The following is a 12640-nucleotide window of genomic DNA, read 5'->3' on the forward strand; positions in this document are numbered from 1 at the left end:
TCCGCCAACCCAGTCCGCGAACCGGCGGAAGGTCTTTGTCGAGATTTTCTGCTGGAGTTTGTAAACTCTACCGGTTGCTTAAGTCCGCGAACCTAGTCTGCGAACTTGAGAAATGTTATATATCTGAAGATGATTTCTGAACTTAAACTTAAAAAGACTAAGGAATGCAGTATGCAAACCGTGGCTATAAAAGTTCATGAACCGATTCAAGTGAATCAAATCATCTTTGCTTCAATTGTGTCTTGTGTAGTACATAAGATTTCCTTGCAATTGAACAACTCTCTAACTAGTTCATTTGAAGTCATTTGAACTAGTTATGGTGAAGAAGAACATGGTTGATATGAAATGCTCATACGGCTAACCTTTTGGTTGACTATTATTGAACCAACAAGTGGATATGTTTGGGTACGGTTAACAAACCTGGAAACGTGCATTGTCAAGTGTGTGTAACAAGCTAAGTTTTCGATCTAACGGTTGAGAAATATTAGCTTGAATCTAAATCAGGTTTTCATCTAACGGTGGATATTGTTTGCTTTGTGACCAAGGCAAAACCCTGATTTGAAAGACTATATAAAGGAGACATCTAGTATTGTGCAAAACTAATCCCCACACCTTACGTGTGATATTAGTTTTCGTACTAGAGTCGATTCTCCTTTAACCTCTGGTTTTCTTTTCTCAAACCGGGTTAACGACTTAAAGACTTCATTGGGATTGTGAAGCCAGACCGATACTACTTTTGTCGTAGTTGTGTGATCTGATCTTGCATCTTCTATCATACGAGTACAATCAGATTGATTTGCTTGAGATTTATATCTCCGATAGGAAAGTTATAAAAAGTAATCACAAACGTATTCGTCTCATCGTTTGTGATTCCGCAACATCTTGTTTCGCTACCATACGATTAAGATTGTTGTAAGGTGATTGATTAATCTAGGTTGTTTTTCAGGAATATAAGACCGGATTATCAATTGGTTCCTGTTCACCTTGATTATTATCAAAAGACAGAACAAAACCTTTAGGGTTTATCTGTGAGAGACAGATTGATCCTTTGATAGACTTGTCTGTGGGAGACAGATTTTTTTATTATTAAAGCCTGCGATTTTGGATCGTAGCAACTCTTAGTTGTGGGTGAGATCAGCTAAGGGAATCAAGTGCGCAGTATCCAGCTGGGATCAGAGGCGTATGAGCATAACTGTACCTTGGATCAGTGGGAGATTGATTGGGGTTCAACTACAGTCCTGTCTGAAGTTAGCTTGGAGTAGGCTCTGTAGCGGCTTAATACAATGTGTGTTCAATCTGGACTAGGTCCCGGGGTTTTTCTGCACTTGCGGTTTCCTCTTTGACAAAATTTCTCGTGTCTGTGTTATTTCAATTTCCACATTATATTGTTTTATCTTTATAATTGAAATAATACAGGTTGTGTGTTAGATCATCAATTAGAGTAATCCAACCTTTGGTTGTTGATTGTCATTGATTGATCCTTGGATATTGGTCTTTGGTACCATCCAAGTTATTCCTTGTATTTGATTAGAACTCGCAGTTCCTGCTTGAGTAAATCAAATCAAGAGAGAGAGATAAACTCGTTGATATACTTTTGATTGATTGAGTCTTGTTGATTCTCTTAAAAGTATATTCGAGTTAGTCCATACAGATTGCTAAGCGAAATATTGGGTGGTGTTGTTAGACCCCCGCTTTTTCATCTTCATCTTCTTTTTCTTCTTCTTCTTCTCCCTCTCAATAATTCTTCTTTTGAAAAAAATCAACTTATTAATTTAATCTCACTAATCATTAATTAACTTACTAATCATTACACTAATTTAATTACCAAGGACAAGTTTAGCATTAAAAAAGAACTTAGATAAGGGGTGACTCATTATTACTTCTAATATCCATCCAAAAAATGGAGAGTAATCCCCCACCATTCTTGAGTAGTCTCCAAAAAAACGGTCCCTTGGAAATGAGATCTGGACCCATTAGCTTCACGTTAGGCACATTTAGCAAAAATGTGTTGGTTTCTTCCAAAATCTAGATAGAGATAATATAACATATTATTAGTAAGATCAACAATTTAACTCGAGCGCTTATTCACTCAGACGTTTAGAAATCAAACTTTGCTGTTCTAGAATAATTGTGGAATTTTGAACCATTCACACGTTAATTTTTGGATATCACAGTCAATACTTGAGCAATCGATAACCTCATCACTTTATTACATCAAATAAAATTCATACTTCCAATACTATGTTTAATAGTTATTTCAGATATTCTTACGGCCCTACGGTGCGGATAAATTTGTGGATTGCAAAGTCTAACCGCAATCAAACCATGTAAACATGTGGATTTGAAAATCCCATCCGTGTCTGTCCCATAGCTCTTACGAATTGGGTTTTACCCGTAATTTTACGGACGGATACGGGTGAAATTCGCGATTCCGATTTTTTTGCACAGCCCTGGTCATGGGGTCAAATCGACAAACCCTTTGGGTGGTTAAATGAGCGTGGGCTTTATAGGTAGGTCAAAATGATGGTAAATGGGCTTACCTCAAATCACATGAGTGGGCTTATCTGGCAACCAAAAAGAAACATGTTTTGAGGCATACTGATTTTTTTCCGTAGGCATATAAGTATAACAAATGGTGATAAAATATGGTTACCGGATAAAAAAAGAGCATCACCCCTTATCCACCCATTTTTAATAATGGCAAGTATATCCTTATTTAACTAGCGTTAATGATAATGATTAGATGCTAATGATTGTGATTAATTAGTGTTGTTAAAGATTGATTAAAGTTAAGTAATAAGTAGAAAACAATCTGTTTTTTTGTGAGAGAATTTGGGGTTTTGAGAGGAAGAAGAAGTGAAAAAAACCTAGGTTTTAGAGATTTATGAGAAATCTAAAAATTCTGTGATTCAAAATGGATAGTGAGGAACTTTATGCTAATAATATACATGTATGGATGTAAAAGATATTTAGTCTCCTTTCTTTGGGTTGAATTTATCAAAACTTTTGATTTTTTTTTTCGGAGATCTGTTTTGGGTTCGGCTGGAAACCGAAGGCCGAACTTTACGCGCGAGGAACCATTCAGTCTCGGACGAGTACAAGCAGGTCGGGTATTATTTAGAGCCGTTCGTGTATGGATGAATAGATTGTAGTTATCAAAGATGCAAGTACGATGTTAGGGATGTTATGTTATGTATGATGGATGGATGGATTAAGTTTAGGGGAATCAAAAAGATACATGACGTACGCTGCTATTTGCCAAAGAATTTTTTTGCACTTATCCAAGTCATTTCAGGATGGAGGAGAATGGATCATCATCAAACCCCATACTTTTCCGTTTCGGTATGTTTTGTCTTGTAATACCTTAGCCAAGGAATATTGGTTTTAATTATTTATGTTTGTTGTACAAAAATCTATAAATAGTATACGCATACATCATTGTCACACCCCCAAATAAAAACAAAATAAGTTTGTTACCTGACTTCACTAGACCATCAACCTTTTTATTATACCCTTGAAATATGTGACCGACAAGAATTAGGGTCCATTTTGAAGTGAACTTGATATTTTTGTTTCAAAACACCCCCATTATAACGAAGGGTACTTCAATAATGCTCTCCCTTTACAATTGGACGTGCGTAAACACACCACATAGAGGAAGAGGGGCCTTCATCATTGTATGAGACACCACAGAGGAAGAGGGGCCTTCCGAAAGAGAGCGAGATGAAATTAAGGACCAACTTCTTAGAGTTTTCTTCTTACCATTACGTTTTGTCATTTTCTTTTGAAGCTAGCTGATAAGTAGGGCTAGAATCTCGCATGCGTACCACGTATTAACAGGAAATGGGACATGCATGGCGAAGGGGTATGACCATAACAAGCTAGCTAGCAAGAAGAGCTTGGATTTGGAAGAGATGAAAATGAAAGAAAGAAATGGCAGACAGTGGGGCAGAGGCATTTTATGATCGAGATACGGCTGAGCCAGGGGTGCCCCCTCACCCATGTGTCGTACATTTGGCCTACAGGATCAATCACAGACCCAAAAAGATCAGAGAATCAAAAATTGACAGCTCTTTCGGTTCATAGTTCACAGTCATATTCGTCCCCTTTCCTCCACATTTCCTTCTGAAATCAAATATGTATCCAGTGCTCATTAAGTTTACCCTCCAATCTCTTGCTTTGTCCCCCCTGGATATCTCCATCTTCGTCAGGACTGCCAATCTTCAAGCTGTACATAAGACAAACATTATTAAAGGATACATATGATAATACTAAAAAAAATTGAATGGCTGGGTACGTTGTTCATTCATTTAAGATATTAGTATATGCGTATGGCATGAGCATGGCTGAGTACTGACCGGTCAAATCAGTAGTAGAATCAAATACGGACTGATGTGGCATTTATCTTGTAACCATGCATTTACCTGTGTTTGGCTCTTTGTTGCGGCCACTTTGGAACCACTGAGTTGATTCGATGATATCTACAATATCTCGTCTTCGAAATGCTTATGAACTATTCTCGTACCATATATCCAGGTGCACTGGATCTAACATGAGACAACTTTAGCAAGAATTGGCTTTAGAGGACACTTATACGCATGCCTCGCTTTGCTTGACTACACAAACCCCCAACAGCCAATGCCATTGATAGTACGATACAATTGTACCATGCATAGAGCTCTTGCATTTTTGTATAATCTTAGAGGCAGGTCAATCGTGTACACATGCATGCTCGGAATCATAATACGAGTACATGTCCCTTTGCTCGACAATAAGCTACATAATTGTGAATTATGTTGCCTGTTTTACATGCTTAATCATACATTTTTGCGTACTGTTCATGTCTGTCGGTAACCAAAGTTGAGCAGGCAAGCAGATCAAAGCTACGGTTTTCTGCATCGCTTAGCACAACATATACATCTTTGTTTATGGATATAAAACTGTCTGTACAAGTTGCTGCATATATTTACGTTAATATATATGAATGTCTTTCATTTTGTTGATGATAGAAGATCAGATTCCAGAAACAGTGCCTGCCTGAAAGATGATTTGTTTGATACTAACCCTACAATGATTTTAATGGCACGATTCTCTGCCCGTGTGTGAAATACAGAAAATATTAAAGAAATGAGATTTAGTACGGAGAGCCAGCTAAAGAGAGACAGGATCCATAGAGTTAGCTTATCGAGGCAATTGTCTTCCCATTGTTTGTCTTTAACTGTTTCCCCCTTCGCCTTTCTACTTTTGTTTCGATTTGTGGATTGGATTAGATATTATATACTCTAAAGTACAAATGTATCAGTAGTAAAAACAGTGATCGTAAAAAGGACCTGTGCAACTCCTCCTTGTCTCGGTACAGTGTTTAACCTTAGCCTAGCCATCGGATAATAACATGACCCTTTTTTTTTTCCTCTTATGGTGCTTTTACAATAACAGGAATTGTAATGGGAGAATTGGAAAAATGACCCAAAACTGGGTGCAATGTTGGAAATCTGCTCCAACATTTAAAAAGTTGGAAAAATGTCCCATTCCGTTAGAAATCCAGTTAAGTCACATGTGTGAGCTTATACATGCGAAAAAAAAGCCAAATATATCCTTCAGAATTCAGGGTTTGGGGTTCAAAATTCAGGATTCAAGGTTTAGGGTTCAAGGTTTAAGGTTCGGGTGGTGGTGGCGTTGGTTTAGTGGTGGTTCTGGTGGTGATGGTTGTCATACACATGTGACTTAACTGGGTTGGATGACAATTTTAACGGAATGGGACATTTTTCCAACTATTTTTGACGTTGGGGCAGATTTCCAACATTGCACCCCATATTGGGGCATTTTCCCAATTTTCCCAATTGTAATTGGAGGAATCTCGAAAATCTCTCTAGCTCTGCTTGAGCAACTGACCATGGATATTTATGTTATTTAATTATTATTGTTTTTTTTAGTTTTGAATTAGTTTTAGTATTGTCTCTATCAAGCTTATTTAAAATGAGGAAGGATCCATGGACATTCTTAAATGGACACGTTCACACATGATTTATGTCATTTTTTCTGCAAAATCCAAATGACAATTAATCTAAATATAATATTTTGATGATATATTTCTCTTATAAGACTCTACATTCTTGTCAAAAATGAACATAATCAGAGATACCAAACCTCACCATTTACCGTTCTTAATTTCAACCGTTAAATTTTAACGTCTAATATTTAAAGGGGTAGATGGTGGTTTTATACGTCTTGCATTGTGCTCATTTTTGGTGGGAATGTAAAATCTTATAAAAGGAATATATCATCTAAATGTAAGATTGAAATTCATTGTCGTTTAAATTTTGCGGAGAAAATGACGTAAATCATATATGATAGTGTTCATCTAAGAGTGTCCATGAATCCACCCTCATTTAAAATTAGGCGACCTATTTGGTTTACTGTCATGTTTAGCAAAAACTATAGTATTATCTTAGTTCTTTAAAAAATCTGTCATTCTTTATTCTTTGCAAATGTTGAAAACCGAAAGGGTAATTGTGTTTTTTTTTTTAAATTAGAGATTAGATTTTACATCATACAATGCTCGTGCCCTTTTGACCGTTAGACCCTTTGAAACAGGATAGTCAGTAGTAGGAGAGACATTGATTACCTGTGCAGCAGACCAAATTTAAAATTGAGAAAAATGCAAAGAACCAGGAAATACGTATATGGTGTTGTTCAATTATTTTTTTTAAAAAGACTCGTCTCAATTTGTCGCATTACAAATTTACAATCAGATGTCTCGTATTACAATTCCTATGATTTAAATTAGATGTTCCATGATTCAAATCTAAAAATTGGACAGCCGAATACGGAAATAGCAGCAAAGGTAAGAGAATTATAAATGTCAATGTCCCTACCGAAACCACAATGATGAGAAGAAACAGTATAAGCCCTACCAAAACGTACTTATATCTCTCTGGGAAAGAATATCCAATCACTACAACAGTGAAATTCCTCAGTTTTTCTGCTAAAACGTAAAAACCAACCTTGCTATTTGGACCAAACATTCTGATACGACATATATGGTTCGACTGTAAACATGCCACTCTAGATTTAAAAGACCCCTCCTCTCATTTAACTTATATTATCTCATTGTATGTCTGATTAGAGGGGTAATTTGGACTGTTCCAGCACGTTTATGGCATATCACGCTAAAATTCGAGTACAACACAACACAACATGTGATCTGGCACGATAGGGGAAGAACTCGTTAGCTTAGTGTGATGTGATGTGCTGTGTCAGGCAAATAGGTATATTAACACAACACATCAAGTGACACAGCACAACACGACAGACACAAAAAACACGTCAAAACATGCATAAGATATTACACAATGTATATTTTACAAAGAAAAAAGTCCAGTTTTTGACATTTTATTTTTATGTTGATTTATTTCTATAATAATGCATAGATTAATTAAAATATCTTAAACACACAACACGATGCATCACGGTTATTTTTCTGGCACAACATAACACGCCATTAAGCACGGCACGGCACAACACAACACAATCTGCATCTCTGGCATACCACAAAACAACATGGTAAGCACATGGTTTTGTGGGTTGTGCTATGCTGGGCCGACACTTTTTACACCTCTATCTGTGATTTAAAAAATGTATTGTGTGAGGCAATTAGATTATACATAATTATAAATCCTTCCCAGCTAGCAGAGTTAGCTTTCCTAAAATGTGTTACTTTGGAAAATATAAACACACATTACAGCACATCACAATTATTTTTCTGGCACAACATAACGTTGCCATTTAGCACGGCACAACGCAACACGATCTGCATATCTGACATACCACAACACAATATGCTAAACACGTGGTTTCATGTGATGTGCTACGCTGGGCCGATACGTTTTACACCTCTATATGTGATATTAAAAAATATATTATATGAGGCAATTAGATTCTAGGTATTACAAATCCTTCCCTATTAGCAGAGTTAGATTTCCTAAAATGTACTCCCTCCGTTCTTTTTTAATATGATAGTTTTTATAAATAAATGTTTCAAAAAAATAGGTTGGTTTTCTAATTGGGAAAGTCAAATGTTACTTTAATTTTTTGGGACCACTTTTCTCTTAACTTGTTTTGATGACAACTGTCATGTGGACCATTTCACTTTACTTCTTTTGCTGACAAGTGTCATGGGGACCATTTCACTTCACTTCTTTTATTGACAAGTGTCATGAGGACCACTTTCAATGATTAGTTCTCTTAATTTTCTTAAATTTTTCTAAAAACAAAATCAGCCTATTAAAAAGGAATGGAGGAAGTATTAGTAAGTATTTCAGAAAACAAATTTAAGAAAAATATTAAAAATCTTAGTTAGAAGAAAATTTTCAAGCATTGTGACAGTTTGTTTTTAAAAGAGCTTTCCAGACGAGGAGAACTCAATTAACACGAGTACTCAGAGTAGATATGATTGTAAATGTTCTTTTATTTCTTTCTTTTTGCATAATTCAGTAGAATGCTCGTGTTGTGATAGTTCTTTTTTTTTTTAAGTTTGCAGTTGAGAAAAATTTAGTTAACACGAGTAATTGGAGTAGATATGAAGGTAAATGTTCTTTTATGTCTTTCTTTTCACATAATCCAGCAGAATGCTCGTGTGTTTATCTTTCAGTTAATTGAGCTTTCATGAAAGGAAATTTCTCTGTTAAAATGATATTTTACTGATCATGTACATGATTAGAGCTAAATTCATAAATGTATTCAATTAAAAGATTACTGATTTACAGAATTTAATCGTATATTTTATAAATTATTCTTTAAGAGATTTTTTTCTAAATTTATCTTAGTCTAATTTAAACTCGATCTGATCTTATACTGTAATCCTGGCTCAGCTTTTATCATGGCCCAGTAACGAGCATGTCATACATCCCCGCCAATCCCATTCCTCAGTAGGTTCCTAGCAGTTAGCAAGTAACGGAAGCCTACTGACATCTGACAAATTTGAGTCGTTCCAGTGTAACTCATCCAATCTAACTCGCCTAATCACCAGACTCACAGCTGGCTAAGACGTTTTGTAATTACAAAAACATTGAAACAAGATAAAGAAAAATTGAATTAGAAATGGCATTTAAGTAGGCGCAGGCTTGGCTCGTATACCTAGGCTCGGCCTGGCAGACCACACGTCCAGATTTCGATGGCCTTTAACCTAGGCTTTTATTCCGAGGCCAGCTGAATTGACGGCAGCCGTTTCAGTATGTTTAACAGTTTCCTGCGGCGGTTAAAAATCATTATGAATTAAAGAAAAATGAGCATGATACATGACATGCATATTGTACGTCCGAAAAATACGTCGGTTAAAGACTATCCAAAAGCTGCACCTTTTCCTCAAGGGCAAAATAGGAGTTTCAAACGATATATCATCATGTATGTATCCATGGCATGATCCATCCAGATTCTATTCATGGCATTATGGCAACGTAACGACGGGTGATGATTACGAGAGACATTTAATAAAAAGTAAAAGAAACCTTTACTATTCACTGCGCAGCCATAGCCGCCATTTTCTCCATTATCATCGTCAGCAATCTTTTCCTTTAACATTTTTTTTTTTACTCCTTACTTTTGAAAAAAAGAAAATGAAAAGTTTTTTTTTTTTCTTTCATGGACCACAATTGTGTTTCTAATTTCCCCAATGATAATGGAGTCGTTTGTACTGAGAGAAACTATATTTGCTATAAAAACTAAGAAAACGGTTCAGCCGTGGAATCAAAACGATCTCAACCACAGATTAAGTATCTGCCGTAGTATACTAAACATACTAAATCCTACTTTTTGTATTTCACTTTTTGTAATTTTGTATTCTAGTAAAAAAAATTGCAGTTATAATTTCACTGAGCTGGCTCTGGTTTATGAAGAGTCGATAACAGAAAATGAAAGTTTGAGAGAGAAACGAGGAGGCTGGCTGTTATTATGAGTCGCTTTCTCTCTCTCTCTAAAAAAACAACAAAATGGAAAGAGAAAGCGTTCAACAGATCTCAACTGATTTAAAAAGGTGACCTCTTCTTCACACGTGATTCGAGCGATTTCTCTTCCTCTTCTTCTTCTTCTTCTCCATTTTGTATTCCACTTAATAATAATTTGTCATTTAAACCCCTCTCTCTATCATTGCCTGCCCTCCACCTTCCTCTATATAAATCATTGCCTCTTGCTTTTAATTGTTACTCAAAATCCCAATCCCACTCTGCTTACACCAGTTTTTGGCTTATCTTCTTCTTCACTGTTATTTGACACTCAAACTCTCTGTTTCTTCTAAAATCTTCTCTGCTTGCTTAAAAATAGTAGTGTTCTTTTCACAAAACCAGTTGTGTATCATTGAGAGAGAAATGAAAGAGAATGGAATAACTGTAAGAAAGTACGATTCAGAGAAAGATTTTATAGGAGTAGAAAAGGTAGAAAGAAGATGTGAAGTTGGTCCAAGTGGTAAAATGTCTCTCTTCACTGATATGTTAGGTGACCCCATTTGCAGAGTTCGCCATTCTCCTGCTTCCCTCATGCTGGTAATTAGTATTATCCATCTTCTTCTTCTATTTTGTTATCTTCTTAATTAATAAATTAATCAAATTTGTTTAATAATAATTCAAATTTTTATTCTTTAATTTTGTTTGTATTGGAATTCTTATTGTTTATTCATTTTTTTTTGCCAAAAATAGGTTGCTGAAATTGGTGAAGAAGAAGAGAAAGAAATCGTGGGTCTAATCAGAGGTTGTGTCAAAACCGTTACATGTGGAAAGAAGTTATCCAGAAATGGAAAAAATGAAAATTCTTCTTCTCATTCTAATCAACATCACCACAAAACCCTTCCTATCTATACTAAAGTTGCCTACGTCCTAGGCCTCCGTGTTTCTCCTTCTCACAGGTACCCATTGATTTCAGTTTCATTTTTGATGATGATCAGAATTTCAAAAACTTAATTATTTTTTTTTGGGTTTTGATTTTCAGGAGATTGGGTATCGGACAAAAATTGATTTCAGAGATAGAAAACTGGTTTAGAGAAATGGGAGGAGAGTATTCATACATGGCGACTGATAAAGATAACGAAGCATCAGTGAGATTATTTACAGAGAAATGTGGATATACTAAATTCCGGACTCCATCAATATTAGTTCAACCTGTTTTCGCGCACCGAGTTAAGATATCTAAACGAGTTAAAATATTTCAACTCACTCCTTCTGATGCTGAAATTCTCTATCGACATCGGTTTTCCACTATTGAGTTCTTTCCTCGTGATGTTGACTCGGTTTTGAATAATAAACTCAGTTTGGGTACTTTTGTTGCCGTGTTAACTGATTCTGATTCGTACGTTTTAGATGTGAATCAGTTTTTATCAACACCACCCGAGTCATGGGCTGTTTTAAGTGTTTGGAATTGCAAAGAAGTTTTCACTCTGGAAGTCAGGGGTGCGTCGAAAATTCGTCGCGGGCTCGCCAAAACTACGCGGTTGATGGACCGTGCATTCCCTTGGCTGCGCATACCGTCCATTCCGGAGGTGTTTAAACCATTTGGGTTGCATTTCTTGTATGGAATCGGTGGAGAAGGAAGTGAGTCTGCCAAATTGACGAAATCACTGTGTGGTTTTGCACATAATTTGGCTAAAGAGAACGGGTGTGGTGTAGTTGCAACCGAGATAGCAAGCTGCGAACCGGTTAAAAGCGGCATTCCTCACTGGAATAGCCTGTCGTGCCCTGAGGACCTTTGGTGCATAAAGAGATTTCGAGAGGACTATAGTGATGGGTCAGTTGGTGACTGGGCTAAATCTAAACCTGGTCTCTCTATTTTTGTGGATCCAAGAGAATTTTGAGTAGCAAATATTATGAAAGAAAGAAAGATAGATTTTTCTTTTGTTTTTTTGGCTTTTGAGAGTTGAGATGGAAATCCAATTCTCTTTGTAAATACACCAATTTTTGTTTGGGGTGTTGTTATATGGTCTGTGTGTTTTTTTTTTCTGTTTTTTTAGGCTTGTTTTGGTGTAAGTGTAACTGTTATGTGGCGAGATTGAAATCAAGAATATTGGTCTTTAACATTTTGGAAAGAATCATTCATAGACATAGTGCAGTAGTGTGTGGTCTACATTTGGGAACTTTGTCGAAAAATATTTCAATCACCATCCTCCAATTGCTAAATAACTTTCGGCAACATTGCCATCTGAAATTGTTTTCTTTGACAATTGTAAAGGGAGTACTCTTGTAAAGGTCAATCGCTATATATTTCGTTATCTTAATCCGTACCATCTTGCAAGTTGGTTTCCAAATGCATACAAGTTCATATTCGTTGAAAGCGAGTGTAAAATTTACGGAAAACGAGCATTTGTCCAAATATTTTTAAAACATGGTTCAAATGGACGAGTAAAAATTAGTATGGGTGAAATGGACAAAAAAAAATAATAAGGATGAAACTGGATTCATCCCGGCTTAAACTTAAAAAATAGCGAGGATGAAACTGGATGCATCATGTGTAAATTTAAAATAAGAAAAAGTATTTAAAAATAGGCAGGATGAAACTGTTTGCATCCTGGCTAGTTTTACATTTTTGTCCATTTAAACAGTATCAAAATCTAAATGTCCTTTCCACCCAGAAATTGTTGGTTTTGATCTTTTTAACCAAT

The 12640-nt window shown here is 36.0% G+C and overlaps 1 protein-coding gene across 1 annotated transcript; it reads left to right on the top strand.

The window, feature by feature from the left end:
- The first annotated feature begins 9950 nt into the window (after positions 1 to 9950).
- On the top strand, positions 9951 to 12058 carry LOC113288584 (probable N-acetyltransferase HLS1). Its single transcript, XM_026537667.1, has 3 exons — positions 9951 to 10535; positions 10689 to 10894; positions 10978 to 12058. Exons 1-3 carry the CDS (start codon positions 10362 to 10364, stop codon positions 11834 to 11836), a joined length of 1239 nt encoding a protein of 412 aa, XP_026393452.1. The 5' UTR covers positions 9951 to 10361; the 3' UTR covers positions 11837 to 12058.
- Positions 12059 to 12640: the final 582 nt, after the last annotated feature.

Source organism: Papaver somniferum, chromosome 6 (assembly GCF_003573695.1).
Source record: "Papaver somniferum cultivar HN1 chromosome 6, ASM357369v1, whole genome shotgun sequence".
Taxonomy (NCBI): Eukaryota; Viridiplantae; Streptophyta; class Magnoliopsida; order Ranunculales; family Papaveraceae; genus Papaver; species Papaver somniferum.

Coding starts and splice junctions, on each gene's coding strand:
- LOC113288584 (XM_026537667.1), top strand. CDS start 10,362: ATGAAAGAGAATGGAATAACTGTAAGAAAGTACGATTCAGAGAAAGAT. Junction 10,536..10,688: donor CTCCTGCTTCCCTCATGCTG/GTAATTAGTATT, acceptor TGCCAAAAATAG/GTTGCTGAAATTGGTGAAGA. Junction 10,895..10,977: donor CGTGTTTCTCCTTCTCACAG/GTACCCATTGAT, acceptor TTTGATTTTCAG/GAGATTGGGTATCGGACAAA.